This window comes from Mycteria americana, chromosome 9 (assembly GCF_035582795.1).
Source record: "Mycteria americana isolate JAX WOST 10 ecotype Jacksonville Zoo and Gardens chromosome 9, USCA_MyAme_1.0, whole genome shotgun sequence".
NCBI lineage: Eukaryota > Metazoa > Chordata > Aves > Ciconiiformes > Ciconiidae > Mycteria > Mycteria americana.
In genome coordinates this window covers 25,902,296-25,918,923 of record NC_134373.1, presented here as the reverse complement: position 1 = coordinate 25,918,923, position 16,628 = coordinate 25,902,296, and the positions used below count along the sequence as shown (strand labels likewise).

General features: G+C 66.0%; 2 protein-coding genes across 4 annotated transcripts; one reads left to right on the top strand and one right to left on the bottom strand.

Annotated features, from left to right (window-relative positions):
• Positions 1 to 1,532: 1,532 nt before the first annotated feature.
• CHPF (chondroitin polymerizing factor) lies at positions 1,533 to 8,375 on the bottom strand. The gene is made up of 4 exons (XM_075511514.1): positions 7,981 to 8,375; positions 6,131 to 6,695; positions 5,753 to 5,935; positions 1,533 to 5,248 (listed from the first exon to the last, which is right to left on the bottom strand). Exons 1-4 carry the CDS (start codon positions 8,289 to 8,291, stop codon positions 3,986 to 3,988), a joined length of 2,322 nt encoding a protein of 773 aa, XP_075367629.1. The 5' UTR covers positions 8,292 to 8,375; the 3' UTR covers positions 1,533 to 3,985.
• A 2,849-nt stretch (positions 8,376 to 11,224) lies between these two features.
• Positions 11,225 to 16,616, top strand: TMEM198 (transmembrane protein 198). Of its 3 annotated transcripts, none has more exons than XM_075512004.1 (5): positions 11,225 to 11,334; positions 13,403 to 13,653; positions 13,762 to 14,337; positions 14,565 to 14,755; positions 15,226 to 16,616. In XM_075512004.1, exons 2-5 carry the CDS (start codon positions 13,464 to 13,466, stop codon positions 15,370 to 15,372), a joined length of 1,104 nt encoding a protein of 367 aa, XP_075368119.1. In that variant the 5' UTR covers positions 11,225 to 11,334; positions 13,403 to 13,463; the 3' UTR covers positions 15,373 to 16,616. The 3 variants fall into 3 exon arrangements, with proteins under 3 accessions (XP_075368119.1, XP_075368117.1, XP_075368118.1); XM_075512002.1 differs by having other exon boundaries at positions 14,565 to 14,773; XM_075512003.1 differs by lacking the exon at positions 11,225 to 11,334 and adding an exon at positions 12,188 to 12,784 and having other exon boundaries at positions 14,565 to 14,773.
• Positions 16,617 to 16,628: the final 12 nt, after the last annotated feature.

Here is a 16,628-nt window from a genome sequence, read left to right as displayed (position 1 = left end):
GTCTGCCTGCGCTGGGGCTGTGTGTCCCCAGAGGGGACATCCCCAGGCATAGCGGGGTGCGCTGACACCCCCGAGCAGGGAAACCCCTGCAGGCAGGCACACCCTGGCAGCAGCCCTGCCTGCGCTTACAGCTAACGGCTGTTTCCCTCTTTATTGAAAGGCTCTGATTTCCCTGAGCTTGGCCAGAAAAAGCCCCTGGCCAAAGCCCCCCCGCACCCTCCCGAGGGGCTCGGCAGCGCGTTGGGCCGTGACCCGGGGCGTTGGGCGCAGGCAAAGCCTGGCATCTGCCTGCCTGCTCCTCCTTAAGCAGCGCAGCTTCTCCAGCCTTTGCTTGTGGCCAAGAGGAAATGTTTGCCGGGGCTGGGTCCTGCTCTGCAGCTGGCGGAGCCGCTCCTGTGGGACAGGCAGCGAGGCACCACTGGCCCCTTTCCAACGAAAGCACAGGGGCGAAAGGGCACCGCGCTTCCCCTCGCCCTCCAGCCCTCTCCTGGCACGGCCTCGCTTCCCACATCCTCCCAAAGGTCAGCTATTGAGCTGATTAACATCGACAGGGCTGAAGTAACTCTGCCGCGGGGTTTAGCGCAGCCAGAAGTGACCCAAGCAGGGCTAGAGAAGCAGGTTTTGCCTTCCCCGCTTGCAGGCTCACCGCTGCATTTGCAGAGAGGTGCCTGCATGACCACACTGGGGGAACAAATCGGGGGAGGAAGAACAGCAGAGCAGCAGCGTGGGTTTTCCCCGATGTAAGTCCCTCTCCTTGCCGCGGTGCAGGAAGGAGAGGGGAGGCAGGCGCCTGCCCAGCCCCGGTGTGCCGAGCCAGCCTCTCCCATGCTTCAGAGTGCTTTGCTCTGAACCAGCCCTTCACAACCTCTTCCAAAAAACTCCCCAAGAGGAACTTGCGCTGCTCTTCTCGAAGGCTGTGGTGAACCAGTAACACTTTTAGAAAATTTTCTCGAGGGAAGCAGAAGTCTATGGGCAGCAGGCACGTTTTCTCCTGCCCCGTGGGGAAAATTGCCCTTTCACCGCTCTGCCTCTGCAACCACATCGGTGCAAAAATCAGCACGTTGTATGGAAGTACTGGTCAAACCTGAACAGGGATTGCAGAAAGTCCCTGTCTGCTCAGCCGCCCACGTCAGCACCCGGCCGCTCCTCCCTGCCTCTTTCAAGGGTGTCACCGTCCCGGTCCGGCGCCCTGCCTGCACCTGCCAGCCCTGCGCAGGCAAGACAGGGGGTTCAGCACGTTGCAATGCTGCAAATAACTTGGCAAACACCAAAGCAGCTTCAAACACTGCCAGCTGCCTTTTAAAAGGGAGCAATAACTGTGCTGGGAGCGCCCTGGGGACTGTCACTTGCTCGTAGGTGCACTGGCGCAGCGGGGGCTTCGTTGGCATTGATAGTGCAGAGCGTTAGGTATGCAAATAGCTCTGACACCGTCTGGGCAAGCAGCAAAGAGGAGACAAGAGCAACTCGATCTAGACCATCTTGCGACAATTAAATGACAATTCAGCATTTCTTTTCGCAGCTTGATTTGAAGCCAGTTTGCTTTATTACCATTTGGATACTCTTCTAACACCTAATCACATCCGACTCCTAGGTCTGCTTTTCAGAGGAGAAACATATCTGTAAAGCACCTGCATCCGCCTCACTCCCTCTGTCCCAGATTCGCACTTAAAGGGAATTAAGGATCTGCTCGGGGAAGATCAAAAATAGAACTACTCAGAGCAAGCTAACTGTTATCATCTGAAATATAATAAAATTATATTTAAACATACACGCTCCTACACCGTGGATACAAAGACTGGAGCAGGAATATGTGAATGAGATATCTTTGGGGAAGGCACGCCACGCAGCCCAGGGGCTTTCCATGAGTTTCACTGAGCACTAACAGCCTTGAAAACTAACAGCGAGTAGGTTCAGTTAATTTTCTTGGGGATGTCTCTTTGATACATGCGTTTCATGAACAAGTAAAACGCGATGACCAAAGGGCTGGTGGGAAGAGCACGCGGAGCCGTGAAAATCATGCCTGGAGCAGGCAGCACGGGCAGGGGACACAGCCCCTGCTCCTCATACTGCGAAACGGAGCTGAAGGTGGTGAGACGGTCTGCGGCAGGACCGTGGTGCTCTGCTCGACCCAGCACCGTGGCAGCAGGGAACTGGAAACCACAAGAAGCTGAGAAGCCCCGAGATGCAAAAGAGCCTGAAAAAGGGTGAAACCAACCCAGAGAGTAATGATTCACCAGTAGTCCAGCAGTAATGATTCAACACAGTGCTCGGAAGCAGTTTCTGGCCCGGGAGCTTCCTTTGGAGCTGATCCCAGATGCTGCAGGGCAGAACTTAACCCCCTTGGGCACCTGACCTCTGCTCCAACGTGGGCCAGGGGTCCCCCCTTACTCACGTACAGCCCACGAAGGCTGTTATGGGGACAGCACATGTGGCAGCACACACAGCTCCACCAGCCCCTCACCGCAGTGCTTTTCCACCCACAGCCGGGGCTGAGGAGGGCTGGAAACCTCATCAGTGGGACCACAAATTTACAGCACCAGGAAAGACAGGGCATTGCCCAGAGCTCAGCACGCTGCACGCAGGGGCCCAGCATCCTGCTGCACCACCAGTGACTGGTTGCAGGCAGTGACAGCAGGACAGCCCCAGGGACCGTGGGTGGAGGTGCAGGACTCCTGCTGTGAGTCCCCAGGGGTTCAAGCTGGTATTTCCAAGTGCCTGCTTGGCCTAGCACCTACCAGCCTGTCCATAAGCCGATGGGCTCCCCGTGGCCTCACTCAGGAGAGGCAGTCATCTCCCAGATCAGGTAGAGGATGCTGCAGGCAGCTTAGGGAAAGCAGCATCCCTGCAAGGAAGCAGTCCAGCCAGCTGCAGCCACGTTTTGTACATGCAGCCAGCACCTACCACCACACAGACCCCCCAACAGGACGCCCAGAGATGTCCCGGGGAAGAATCAGCCAGACCCACTTATTCATCTTCCCGTTTTATTAGTGTAAACGCACACCCCCCCCCCTCCTCTCCCCACTATTAAATACAAACCAGGAGCAGAGAGCGGCTCCTCAGTCGCTTTCTCCTTAGGAGATGCGCAGCCAAACCCTCTGCCGTGCCCACCAAGCCAGGCACTGCGTCCCCCGCTCCCAAGGGTGGCCCCGTGGCAGGGAGGGCTCCCACCTGGGTCAGGAGGCTCTCATCCGAGGGCTGCGACCTCCGACGTCCTATCAATACTGCGAAGGCCGAAGCGGCCTGGGTCACGGTTCCCATGGGGAGCAGCTCATGGTATGTGAATACAGCAGGTTCCCCTCCAGCACCCCCTGTGCCCACCGGCCCCGGGGACCAGGACTCCCCCACCCCGACCAGCTGGGAGTGCTCCAGCTCATTGCCAAGTGGCAAAACCCCAAAACCAACCTCCTTATTGCTCTTTTGGGATGGGACATGTCCCATCCCACTGTCCAAGCCCGTGGTGGGCGCAGGGACACAGCCCTCCCTGCATGACTGGGCTGATGCTCCGAAGGAGCGAGGCGCACAACCCTGTCCCGGGGCTCTGGGGGAGCCGCAGGGGATCACCCCCAGCCCCGTGGCAGTCACGGCCCCGCAGCAGGGGGGCCTTGGGCTCTGTGTTCCCCGATTGAGGGGGGACAGCAAGGGACAGGGCAGCCCATCGCCTCCCTGCTGGGCAGTGGGGCCAGGATGGAGGGATGGGGCCAGCAGCCAGCAGCTCTAGGGCGAGGAGCTGGGCATTCTGGCTTGCAGCTTGGCAACTCTGACCCCACCTCGTCCCGGGGTCTGCACAGCCACGGCCACTCCAGAAAGACCCAGGCACCCCAGGCTGACAGACCCCGGCCCAGGCGGCCCCAGCGGGGCAAGTCACGAGCTCGGGCACCAGCAATCCCTGCAGCCACCAGGAGGGTCCGGAAGACAGATTTGGGCAGCAGAAGAGGTGGGGTGGGCAGGCAGGCAGGGCCGGGCCAGCCCCTCTGCGCCCCAGCGTTCAGGTGCTGTTCCCCTGCTCCTGCTCGAAAAGCACCATGGCCAGCTGGGAGCGAGAGCCTACGCCCTCCAGGCTGCTCTGCATGCAGCGGTGATAGATCTCCTCGCTGAGCCGGGGGTTGCAGGCCTGGTGCCGGTAGTGCTGCAGCAGGGCGGGCTCCACAGCCCGGAAGACGTGGAGGTTGGAGTACTTGATGAACATGTCGTAGATGTCCAGGGTCTCTAGGATGTCCTCATTCTCCTGCACGTCACCCGCCATGCGGGTGCGTGCTGCCATGTAGTCGGCGTTGTAGAAGCAGGCTTCATGGAAGACATCGCGGTCGAAGCGCCCTGCATCCCGCAGAAGGTCCAGCGTGGTGGGTGGCACCTGGTTGTGGTAAGCGATGGCAGGGTTGTAGCCCTGGAAGTGGATGGGGAAGAAGACTTGCCAGTTGTTGATGGTGTTCATCCGGCAGCGGTTCAGGAAGTCAACGGTGACCTCTGTCCCCACACCGGCCACAAAGAAAAGCGTGTCCACGGGATGCTTCTTGGAGATGATGTCCATGACCTTGATTTGGGAGGGTGCATCTGTCTTAACGCTGATCCATGGGATCTTCACCTCTGCATATTTGCGCTCATACTCGGTGATCTGGGCCTTCACGGGGGCAAAGATGTCATTCTGGGTGACCTGCTGGGCCTCGAAGGGGTCATAGATGAAGAGGAAGGTGAGCACTGCATTCTCACTGGTCTCAAAGGCGGCCGCCGCATAAGCTTCCAAAAAGTGGGCAGCGTGGTCCCGGTCGTGGGCCGTCAGTGGCAGGATGACATTGATGCGGCTGGCCTCCGTCACGTAGGGCATGGGGATGATCTCCACCTCGCTGAGGGGCCGCACCAGGTGCACACGCTTGGTGATGGAGCGGCTGTGCCCCTTCTGGGTGACCACCTCCACCTGGAGGTCCAGCGTGTACTCCATGCCGCGCGTGGGGTCAAAGCGCCGGTACCCGTTCACCAGCTGCTGCTTGCGGACGTGGAGCACTGGCTGGTACTTGCGGTTCAGCTCCTCCATGGCCGTGGCCACCACGTCGGCCACATCTGCCAGGTCTGCACCACGCAGCTCACACTTGGGGGAGCCGTCCACACAGGCGTAGACCTGCTCCTCTGTGAAGTAGTCCCAGCGCAGCACCTCGAAGCGGGTTTTGGGCTGGAAGGGGGGTGGGATGCCAATGGGCCACGTGGCACCGTGGTCCCCGTCGGCAGACAGGCTGCTGGCGTTCTGGATCTCCAGCTGCAAGAGGAGACATGGAGGAGTGAGAGCCAAGGCGGGCGCAGGTAGACCTTCCAGCTCTGGCTGCAGGCAAGCTGATTCCTGGTCCTCAGAGATCAGCCACTCCTGGCTCAAAGAGCAGTGCCAGAACAACTCTGCTTTCAGCCCGACTTCTGTCCAGCACCTCGGGTTTCCTCTGAGCAGCACCCCGAATATGGCACACCACCTCCATTGGCAGAATCCGCGCCCTCTCCCACCCTGCCCAGCCTTTGCTGGTGGACCTCAGCACCCTGCCAGCTCCATCACCCTGAACCACCACCACAGCTCCAGGACCCATCCGGGTCCAAAGCTGCTCTTCAGCCAGCACCACTGCCCCTGCAGCCACACGGGCTCAGCTGATCCCATCCACAGCAGGTTCAGGTGAGAAAGCCTCATATTAGAGTGGAGGGGTGACACAGAGCGACCAGAAAGCCCACAGGGATGACAGGAAGAGCCCAGACCCTCCCAGCCAAGCCAGTGTGTCACCTGGAGCTGCTGGATCTCCTGGTATGTCCTCTCCAGCTCCACCTCTGCAAAGTACTTGTGCAGCCGGTACATCTGAAGGGGATCCAGCACGGGATGGACAGTGAAAGCGCTCTGGAAACGGAGGTCGGTCTCCCGCTCTGGGTCCACGTTCTTCCCCAGCTCGAAGTAGTGGTAACGCAGGCCCTGTGCGAGCCAGGGGAGACAGGTCACGGCCGGCCCCTATCCGTGCTCCCACCCCACTAGCTGCCAGCACAGCAAGCTCAAAGGACAACAGGGTGCAAAGACTGGTCCCCCAGGCCCTAGAAGCCCCTGATGAGGCAGGGAAACACACTGGGCCAGGATCAGGCTCCTGGAGGCCATCTCCGCCGCAGGACCTACCTCGTGCTCCTCGGCACAGTTGACGGCCGTGTAGTCAATGATGCAGCGGCCCAGCCACTCGTCGGGCCGGGCACTGAGGATGTCATTGCGGCAGCTCTCCAGGTGCTGCTGCAGGAGCAGGAGGAGGCTGCGGGACAGCAGGTAGCCAAAACCCCCGTAGCAGTAGCGTCCCTCGGTGTCCCCGCCGATGAATTCCTCGGGGCGACCCAGGTAGAGGTGGGTGTCGATGCTGAGGTGGGCGACCAGGCGGCTGATGCGGTGCGCCTCCGTGTAGGTATCGTCCTGCACCAGGAAGAACCAGTCGAAGTCATTCACGTAGTGGTCCAGAAGGTATCTGATGGTCTGGTACATGTTCCAGATGGGCCGCTCGTCGCTATGCGTCACCACCGTCATGCCATGGGGCACCTTGCGGCCCCGCGTGCCCGTGAAGTACACCAGGCGCTCCAGGCGGTGGGCTAGCGTGCGGTTGACAGCCACCCCCAGCGTGTTCAGCGTGCTCTTGGAGGTCAGCACACCCACAAAGAGCCGCTGCCGCATCCCCAGCTCTGTGCTGATGTACCGAGTCCTGCAAAAGGGAGAGAACATCTGGCCCCGGGGCACTGCACCCCACCTCGGCCTGCACCCTCCCCGTCCCCCCCAATGGCACCGACGACCTCAGTTCCTCTGCAGGAACTGTTCCCAGGCTTCAACCACATGCACAAGACATCATCTCAATGGCACCGGCTGCCGCTGTGCCTAGGACAGCGGCACCGCAGAGCACTCTGCTGAGGTCCCCCCCAGCCTGAGACCACAGGGGACCCTCCCTTCCCACGAGCCGGCCAGCCCGGCTCAAACCAGAGGCTCGCAAAAGGCTGACCACAGCTAAAAGAGGGAAACAGGGCTGCACACCCCAGCTCTAGCAGGGACAGGCACCCCACCATGCTGCCAGCCCCAGCCAGGACGGCCGAGCTGGGAAGCACCTTCCCGCCGCCCCTGCCAGACACGCTGCTCCCGAGCAGGCAGGCGAGCCCGTGCTGCCCCCCCCAGGGAAGCCAGGCCCCCGCTGGGGTGGCCAACGCCAGCACGGAGCCAGCTGCGTCCCCCTCCCCGCCACGGCCCCCAGCCGCCCCGCTCACGCAGTGACCTTCAGGGTTAATTCTCCCAGCGGCAGGAAGCGACCCCCCCCCGGCCCCCAGCCGCCGCCTGGCACACACTGGCCCCATTCAGCCCCCTCCATCCGCCCACCGCCTCGCCGGGACAAGGAGGCCCTTTCACTGCCTGCTCCCTGTCATCCCGGGGCCACCGGCACGGGCCGCAGCCGGCCCCGGACCAGAGCTGCAGTTTGCAGCGCTGGGTGGGGACGTGCCACCGCGGGAGGAGGCCCTGCCGGGGCGGGGCAGGGCAGGGCAGGGGAGGGCAGGGCAGGGAGCCCGGCAGCACGTGCTGCAGCAGGCAAACTTTGCCCGGCAGGCAGCAGCGCGGCACAAGGCTCTTCCGGGCGCTGCCGCGGCAGGCAGGGGCAGGGGGGGTAAGGAGAAGGGGGGGCGAAGGGGAGGAAGGGAAGCGGCAGGGAAAGGCGCTTGCAGCGAGAAAAATCCGGCTGCGGCCCTGGGTGGCTGCGGGGGGAAGCGCACTCTCGGGTCACCTGTAAAGCCCCCAGCACCCGCCCAGCAGGCAGGGGCGGGCAGGCAGCCGCAGGCAGGCAGGCAGCCGCCCCGCACCGGCCTGGCAGACTCACGCCCACGCCCGGGCACGCCAGGGCTCGGCCGCAGCTACTCCCACCTACAGCCCGGTTAGCGCGGCGGCCCTTCCTCCGCCGGTGCCCCGCTCCCCCCGCCCCGGCCCCCCGCGTCCGTCCCGGCCCCCCGCACCTGACGGCCTTCTTGGCGGCCCTGCCGGGGCTGGGCGGGCGGTAGGGCACGACGCGGGGCTCCCAGCTGTCGGCGCCCAGCCCGGCGGGCACGGCGTTGGGCCTGCGCGCCGCGTTGCCGTTGGCGTTGCCGGGGCCGGGGGGCGGCGCGGGGCCGCCGTCGGGGCGCGGGCGGGCGGCGGGGCGCGGCGGCGGCCCGCAGGGCTCCTCCACCCAGGTGACGCTGAGCAGGCTGAGGGTGAAGCCCAGCGAGACGCCGATGGCCACCGGCCCGGCGGGCCGCAGCACCGACAGCACCAGCGACAGCCGCATGGCCGGGACGGGACCGGGGGCGGCTCCGGCTGCCGCTCCCGCTGGCGGCGCCGCCGTCCGACGTGTCACCCCCTGGCCCCGCCCCGCCGCGCGTCACCGCGGGCCGCCCGCCCCGGCCAATGGGCTGCGCTCCCTCCGGCGCGTCACGGGGCGGCGCGGGGAGGAGTGGGGGGGAGCAGGGGGCGGCGTGGGGGCGGGGCGACGTTGCCAGGAGACGGCGCGGCCGACCCCCACCCCCACCCCCCCGCAGCCCCCGGCCGCCCCTCCCAGCCCCGGAGGCGCTGCGGGGCTGCCCGGGGCCCGGTACCCGGCACCGGCCGGGCCACGGCGTTCGCCCGCGGCAGCCGGCGCGCTGGGGCGGCAGGGCAGCGCCCCGGCCCCGGCTGCCCCCTCGGAAAGCGCCCGCCGGCTCAGAAAGCACGGCTGCCCGGGCCGCGGCGCGGCTGGCGCCGGGACATGGCGCCTGAGCCGGCTTAGGGGCGGATTTGCCCGGGCCGGTGCCGCGGGGCTGGGGCACAGCCGGCCCTTTGCTGCCGGGGCTGGGGGGACGCCGCGGGGCCGGCCGGGCGCAGCCGCTGCGTCCCCTCCCTGGGACAGCCCAACCCACCACGCGGGTGAATTCGTGGTGGTCCTGAAGCGCCTGTTCCCCTTCTCAAATCGCTGCCCGGGGGCTTCCAGAAAGCGTGGGCAGCGGCGCTGGACTCGACCCGGGCTTCCCCAGGAGGTGACCGGTGGTCACGGGTGGGTGGGGTGGATGGGTCTGAGGCCAGCGGCAGCAAAGCACGGACCGTGGGCTGCAGAAGGCAGCCGGGCACGCCGGGGTCTGGGGAGCAGGCGTGCAGGAGGGCAAGCGGCGGCTGGAAGACCTTTGGGCGCAGAGCAGCAAACCGTCCCGGGGCAGGAGGAGGGTGGGCAGAGCAGCAGGAGATCCCACGGCAGCACCAGGGACCCTCAGTGGCTGCCAGTCAAAACGGGACCAAAGAGGTGGGCTCCTCCAGCTGGGACAGGGTCACCATCCCACTACGAGCTGCCTGCAGCACAGAGCCACCGTCCTGCCGGCTGCCAGAAAGAGCTCCCGGGCAGAGCGAGCTGGAGGAACCGGCTCGGGGCAGAGTTTGCCGCACACACGGAGCCTCCGGCGCGGGAATGATCCCACCCAGAAGCTGCAAGGCCCTACATGTCCGCTCGGCGCCAGGCATTACTGAATAAGGACAAGGAGGAGGACCTGCCCGTCCCAGCCCGTGGCTCCGCTTCCGGCAGCCTCGCAGCCATCAGGGCCCTCAAGTGCCCCTGGATTTACCGTGGCTGGTGGGGAGCCCATCCCACCCTCCCCATGAAATACATCCTGCGGGCCCCGGGGAGCGCCGGCGGCCGCAGAGCATGGCAGGCACGGAGGCCAGGCGGGAGCCTGCTCCGCTCCAGGGTTTCTTTCATTTTCTGGAACAAAGCGGCCTGTTTTCATCAGGAAGCAGTTGGCAGCATCCCCCCCGCCCCGAGATACAGGACCATCATCCAAGCTCGGCTCGTTTTCATAGGCCTTTTTCTCCTGAATAGGCCAAGACAAGCAATAGGCAAAGGCGGTCACGTGGACGGCAGTTTAATGAAGAACATATAAAAACTGGAAACAGAGGGAACGCGATGGGAAGAGAAGATGCCAGAAGGGAAAAGATGCAGAAGTAAGAAATGAGCAGAGATTTTCCAGGAACAAAGGCCAAAAAGCAGGCGTGATCATAAACAACCAAACTCGCCTGTTTTCCGTACACAGAGAAACGTGTTAGAAATAGATGTATTTGATTTCCTTTGCAGATTGGAATATTCAATATTGGTCACCTTATACAAACCCAGATGATTTTACATGCCTGCCATGAGAGGTTTCATTCTGAAATGACCCTGTTGATCTGAGCTTGTCCTCGATAGAGGTGCAGATTGGAGAAAAGTACCAAAGTTTTCAGAAACAAGACTCTGAGCTCAGGAAAACCGCACGGAGATGAAGCTGTGGGCAATCACCTCCCTGGGGCTTGCCGGGGCAGTGGCCGAGCCCGGGGCCCCCGCGCGCGGCCCCAGGAGTTCCTGCGGGGGAAGCAGCCGGCAGGCACAGCGCCGTTCCTCCGGCAGCCCCTTCGCAGCCCCCCGCCAGCTGCAGCTCCCGCCTTTGTCTCCCCGGCGTTGGCGTGGGGCTGGAAGGGGCTGCCAGGGGAGCGGCCGCTGCTGCCAAGAGACTTCTCCCTGCCAGGATTTCCCGGGGGGTCTCCGGGCGCCGCAACCGGGAGGTGCCAGCTCCAGAGAGCTCTGCAGAGGGCCGCGTCCTCCCACCTACCCGCCGCGCCTGCATCTCCCGGTGGCTCGCAGGGGGACGGGTGGGCAGCTCTGTAGGTTCCCCCTGCGTGCGCGTCTGCCCCCCCCGAACGCGGGCGCTGCGGTCCCCGTGGCCCCGGCACAGGCCCCTTGCGAAGTCCGCGGCCTTCCGCACGCTCCGTCGGGCGTGCACCGGCAGCACGGCCCCGTGCGCGCCCGACGCGAGGCGCTCCTGCGGTCCTCACGCCCGCGCCCCCGCACGCCCGCCCTGCGCGCCGTACCGCTCCCTCCCCTGTGCACCGTGCCCGGGGGCCTGCGGCCCCGCAGCCGCCGCACGCCGAGCGCACCTCCCGCGCAGCGCGGCCCGGTGCACGCTGCGCCACGCGGCGCGCCGGGCTCGTTCGGGCTGCCGGCCGCGCGGGCCGCTGCTCGCCACGCCGCCCTGCTGCGCGCCCCGCTGCGCGCGCCGGTGCGCACCACAGCGCACGTGCCGCCGCACAGCCCGACGCGCGCCGCGCCCGGTGCAGGCCCCGCCCCGGCGAGGCCCCGCCCCCTCCCCGGGCAGACCCCGCCCCCCATCCGGCCCCGCCCCCCTACCGGCGCGGTGACGCGGCGCGGTGACGTCAGGCGGAGCTGTCCGCTCAGCACCGCGCGGCGGCCCGCGCCGCCAGCATGCGCGGGGGCCGGGGCCGGGGCCGGGAGCGCCGGGCGCCGCGGGGCCGCTGCCGCTGCGGGGCCGGGAGCGCAGGTGGGAGCGGGCGGGGCGGGGCGGGGCGGGGCCGCAGGGGGTGGGGGCAGCACGTGGGGGTCCCGCAGGCCGGGGCCGCGCCGCGGCCCGCGGGGGAAGGGCTCGGGCACCCGGCTCCCGCCCGCCCGCCCGCCGGAGTAGAGCGCGGTGCCCGGGATGGGCGTGCGGGGCCCGGCGGGGCGCCCCCGGGACCCCCGCCCCGAACAAAGAGAGGGGCGGAGCGGCCCCGCGCCCCGGCGGCCCTTGCGGCCGTCGCTTAGCAACGCCGCGCCCGCCCCGCCGGCCCGGGGCGGCGCGGGGGGGGCGGTGCGGCGGGACCGGGCCGGGCCGGGCCGAGCCGAGCCCCGAGCGCTGCCCCCGGGCCCCCGCCACGCTGTGCCCTAGGGGGCGGGGAGGGGAGGGGAGAGGAGGGGAGAGGAGGGAAGGGAAGGGGAGGGGAGGGGAGGGGAGGGCGGGGGGCCCGGGGCCCGGGGCAGGCCGCGGTGGGGAGCCCGGGGCGGCGGGGAGGGAGGGCGGCAGCAGGTGGGTAAGTCCCGGCGCCAATGAGCAGGCGCTGGGCTCCCCTAGCAACAGTGCCCGCGCCAATGGGCGCCGGGAGCTGCCTGCGACGCTGCCTGCAACCCTGCCTGCAACCCTCCCGGAGACGAGTTTTCCCAGGCGAGCCTTCCCCGCTGCCGGGCCCCGGCCTGGCGTGGGCTGAGGGGCAGGGAGCGGCACCTCGCTGCCCTCCCGCGCTCTGCCGGCCGGGCCGGGCCCCGTCGCCGGCCCCCGGGGCACAGAGCCCCGCTTTCACCCCACACGGCATCGCCCGGCCCCGCCGGGGCAGCCGGGGCCGGCGCGTTGCTCCCGGGCTCCGCGGTTAAAGTCCAATCCTGCTCCGCATCCCCCCGGGGGCTCGGGCGGGGGCCCAGTGCTCAGCTGCCGGCTCCCCGCCCGCCTGCTTCCCCGGGATTAGGCACAACGCTCGGCTTCCCCGGGGGGATTTGCCCTGGCTGGTGTTGCCCTCCCCAGCTGGAGGGAGGGAGGGAGAGAGGGAGGAGGCCGGCGGCGGGGGAAGCGGTGCCGCTGGAGCCCGGCCCGGGCAGCAGCGAGGTGCCGGGCAATAGAGAGGCATGACTGCAGCCTCTCCCTGCCCCTTCCCGGTGCTCTGGTTTTGCGAGCCGTCCTGAGCCGGCTGCTTTGACGTGGCACTTGGAAGGACTGGCGCTGGCATGGGGACAACAGGTGACAATAAACCCGTCCTAAACCAACTGAGCCCGGGAAGGCGCCAGGGGAGCAAAGGGGTGCTGGAACCGGCTCCAGGTGGGAGCGGACAGACGGCCGCTGTAATTAGGTTTAAGCTGGAGCTGGATCAGTCTTTGTGGGGGATTATGACCCCTCCGTCTGCGTAGGCACTGCGGGGGCCTGGCGACCGCCTGCTCGGCGTCCCGGCGCGGCCACGGCATTACCGGTGAGCCCTCGGGTAAGGGGCAGTGCCAGCCAGGGCCGGTCCCCCTCCGGCCCCATGGGTCGGCGTGGGATGGCTGGATCCAGCACGGGGGCCTGCTTTGTTTTTACAAGGACGCTAGGAGCTGGAGCAGGGATGAAAAATAGCCAGAAATATGATTAGAGGATTGGAGAAAATGCCTTGGAGTACAAGCTTTAAGAGCTCAATCTGTTTAGCCTATAAAAATAGAAGACTGAGGGGTGACTTAATTACCGAGCATAATTACTTCACAGGCAGAAAATACCAGGTAGTGGAAGTCTCCCTTTAATCGAGCAGGGAAAGGGTGCCAGAGAGCCAGGGGCAGGAAATTGAAGCTGCAGACAAATTATAAAGTGCCGTGTCCCAGCAGCGAAGCTCCCCGGGTGTGCGGACGGGCTCACTGGGGACAACGCATCCCTGCAGCCACCCTCTGGGTGACGGTCTGTCCCCCGCGTGGATCGGGCTGTTCCCCCGTTCCCTTCCTTCCCGTCTGCGTAGTGAGGGGCCGGAGCGGGTTTTTCGGCAGCTGGGTGCCAAGTGGTGGGCATTGCCGTCGGGTGTGTGCCAGCGGTGCCTCCATCCCCCTTCTCTCTCTCTCACCAGCTGGGGTGGGTGCCGGGGAGCAGCTTTGCCGGCGAGCCATGGGGCAGGAGTGGAGATTTTGATGCCTCTCCCGGGAGTCCCCAGAGCCATGACTGCAACTGTGCAGACGCTGCGGTTCAAGCTGCTGCCGCACGAGCCGGGCCAGGAGTGGGGGCACAGCTGCCAGCAGGAAATCGAGCGTCGCTACCAGGTGGTGCCCTCGGTGGTATGCGCCATGTGCTGCCTCTTCGGCATCATCTATTGCTTCTTTGGTGAGCCCGGCCAGCCTGGCGGCTGGAGGGGAAAGCGGGGAGAAGGGCAGGGGGGAGCTGGGGGGGTTGCTGGCCATCCACCCCCTGACTGTGGTGGTCTCTCCACAGGCTACCGCTGCTTCAAGGCCGTCATGTTCCTGACGGGGCTGATGTTCGGCTCCATCATCATCTTCATGCTGTGCTACAAGGAGCGGGTGCTGGACACGCAGCTGAGCGTGGAGGCGTCGGTGGGCATCGGGCTGGGCATCGGGGTCCTGTGTGGGCTGGTCACCATGCTGGTGCGCAGCGTTGGCCTCTTCATGGTGGGGCTGCTCCTGGGGCTGCTGCTGGCGGTGGCCACGCTGGTGGTGATGGAGCAGTTCTACCACCCGCCGACGGTGTGGATCCCCATTGCGCTGCTCCTGGGCGTGGGGATGCTCTTCGCCGTCCTCACCCTGCAGTGGCAGCGCTTCTTCACCACCCTCTCCACCGCCGTCTTCGGCAGCGCCATCATGACCGTCACCGTCGACTACTTCATCGAGCTCTTCCTCCTGGTGCAGTACATTTATGAGCGCATCAAGGTGGCCCCCGCTCGCCCCGTGTGCTGGTACAGCTGGGTCATCCTGGGCGTCTGGCCACTCCTCACCACGCTGGGTGTCCTGGTCCAGTGGAAGGTCACGGCCGAGGGCTACTCCCACACCGAAGGTGCGTGGGCGCTGGAGGAGATGGACGTGGCATGGGGTGGGTGCGGGAGCTGGGGTGCCGGGGTGGGGGTTCCCAGCACCTGGTTTGCCTGCATAGATAGGGGTTTAGGACTCTGCAGGGACATGGCGTGGCAAGGGGAGGCCTGGGTGTGCAAAGCCGGGACTGGTTTGGGTGCGGGGAGGATTTTGGGGTGCTCCCTGGTACTCACAGGCCCCTCTGCCCCTCAGTGATCATCAGCCGGCAGCAGCGCCGTGTGCAGCTGATGCGCATCAAGCAGCGGGAGGACCGAAAGGAGAAGAAGAAGAAGCGGAGACCCCACCACCCGCCGCCCCACCAGCACAAAGCCCACCCGCCTGAGCCTGCCTACCGCCGCAAGCCCAACCCCGTGCGCCGCTTCGATGGGGACGTGCTCTCCCCCGTGAGTCCCGCGCCCAGGGTAGAGATCTCCCCCGGCCTCTGTGGCCCTTCCTTCTCCATGTGGGTGGGCTGGGGCACGTAGAGGGGAGAGGTGCCTGGGTGCCAGCCAGCATCCGAGCTCCTCGAGGGACGAGGCTGGGGCATCCCAGGGACCAGGCAGCTCAGGAGGGGCTGAGCTGGGACGTGCCCACCACGGAGCACTTCAGCCTTTGTAAGCAAATGTAAACTGGTGGCCAAAAGCACTGCGGCCACAGTAGAAGCAGGCGGTGGGCAAGGTGCGAAGCGTGCGCCCAGGGAAGGTACAGGGCTGTGCACCCTGTTGCAGCCAGCCCCCGGGGGGCTCGAGTGCTGGGGTGGGTGGGATTGCACCGGGCAGGTTCTGGGGGGCTGCTGCAGAGCTTAGGGGGGGGTGGGATGCAGTGGGCCAGGAGAAGAGCCTCCCTCACTTTCTGTCCCCCCTCTCTTGAGCAGAGCTACATCCAGAGTTTCCGAGAGCGGCAGACGGGGCCGTCCCTGAACAGCCTCATCGCCAGCTCCCACGCCGTGGTGGACCTGGACTATGACTGCAGCTCCACCGTGCCCCTCACCACGGGCTCCGGCCCCGCCGTGCGGGTATAAGCCAACCCAGTGACCTCAAGCAACACCAGCACCCCAGCCTGCTCCGAAAGACCCCCTGGGACAGGCGGGGCTGTGCCCTCGGCCCCGGGCAGCCACGCGTGCCTCGGGGCTGCGGATGGAGACCCTTCCCGGGGACGCGTGGGACTTGGCTGGGCGAGCCCTGGCTGCCTGCGGGGCCCGGAGGTGCTGGGGGAACCCTCCGGCAGAGACTCAGCCCAAGGACTGGGGACACCAGCACCTACGGACGTGTGGTGCGAGCGGCTCTGCTGGGGGGGTCCCTGAGCCCCTACTGCTGCGTGTTTCCCCATGGCCCAGGCACGCTCATCCTGCATCCCAACATCTCCCTCCCCATGTTTGAGCCCCCCTTCCCTGAGAGCAGCTCCCCGCGCCTGCCCCCACCCCATCGCACCCACCCCAGCAACTCCCCAAGTGCCTGTGCCCCACGTCTCTTCCTCAAAGAGCAGGTCCCCCAGCCCTTGCCCCGCCAGGGCCTCCCCCGAGCATGTGTGCCCCATCCCATCCTGGCCCCGAGAGCAGCTCCCAGGCAGTGCTTCCCAAAACCTGCCTCCTCAGAAGGTCCCCCTGCCCTAGACACCCTCCTGACCCCAGAGCGGCTTGCCTCCCCCCCTTTTCCCGAGCTGGACCGGGGTGGTCCTGGGGCAGAGGCTGCCAGGGCCAGGCGGTTCCCGTGAGGATGCTGCCCTCGGGTGATGCCGTGTGCACCCCCTCAAAATGTTTTGATGGGAGACAGGACACTGGATCCAGCCTTCAGGCAGAGGCTGGTTCTGCCTCAGGGACACGGGGACCCCCGTGGCGTCAGAGGCCATCGCTGTTTTGCTGGCGACTGGATTTTATAGTGGCCAGGGGGACCCTGGGGTCGGGCCGAGCCTCCGGCCTGGGCAGGGCAGGGCAGGAGCCCCTGCCCAGAGCACCGCTGCGGGCAGAGGCTCCCGCCTTGTATATATTTCTCTTGCTGTGATTTGTATTAATTTATTACGGAGTGAGCCAGGACTTCCCCCACAGCCAGGCAGGCAGGATGGCGGTGAGACTGGACCGGGGTGCCCCCCTGCTTTGGGAGCCCCCCCCCAGCCCAGCCCGGCCAGCCTCGCTGCCCCGGGAACTGCATGTTTCTGCCAGGCGACCCTGTCCCCGCAGCGCCATGCCGCCGTCCCCCTTTTCAGTCTCTTTTGTAAATGTGCCAAATGCTGCTGAGGCCACGGCCACACAGTAAAGAGCCTTTCGGAGCCCGGTGTGCG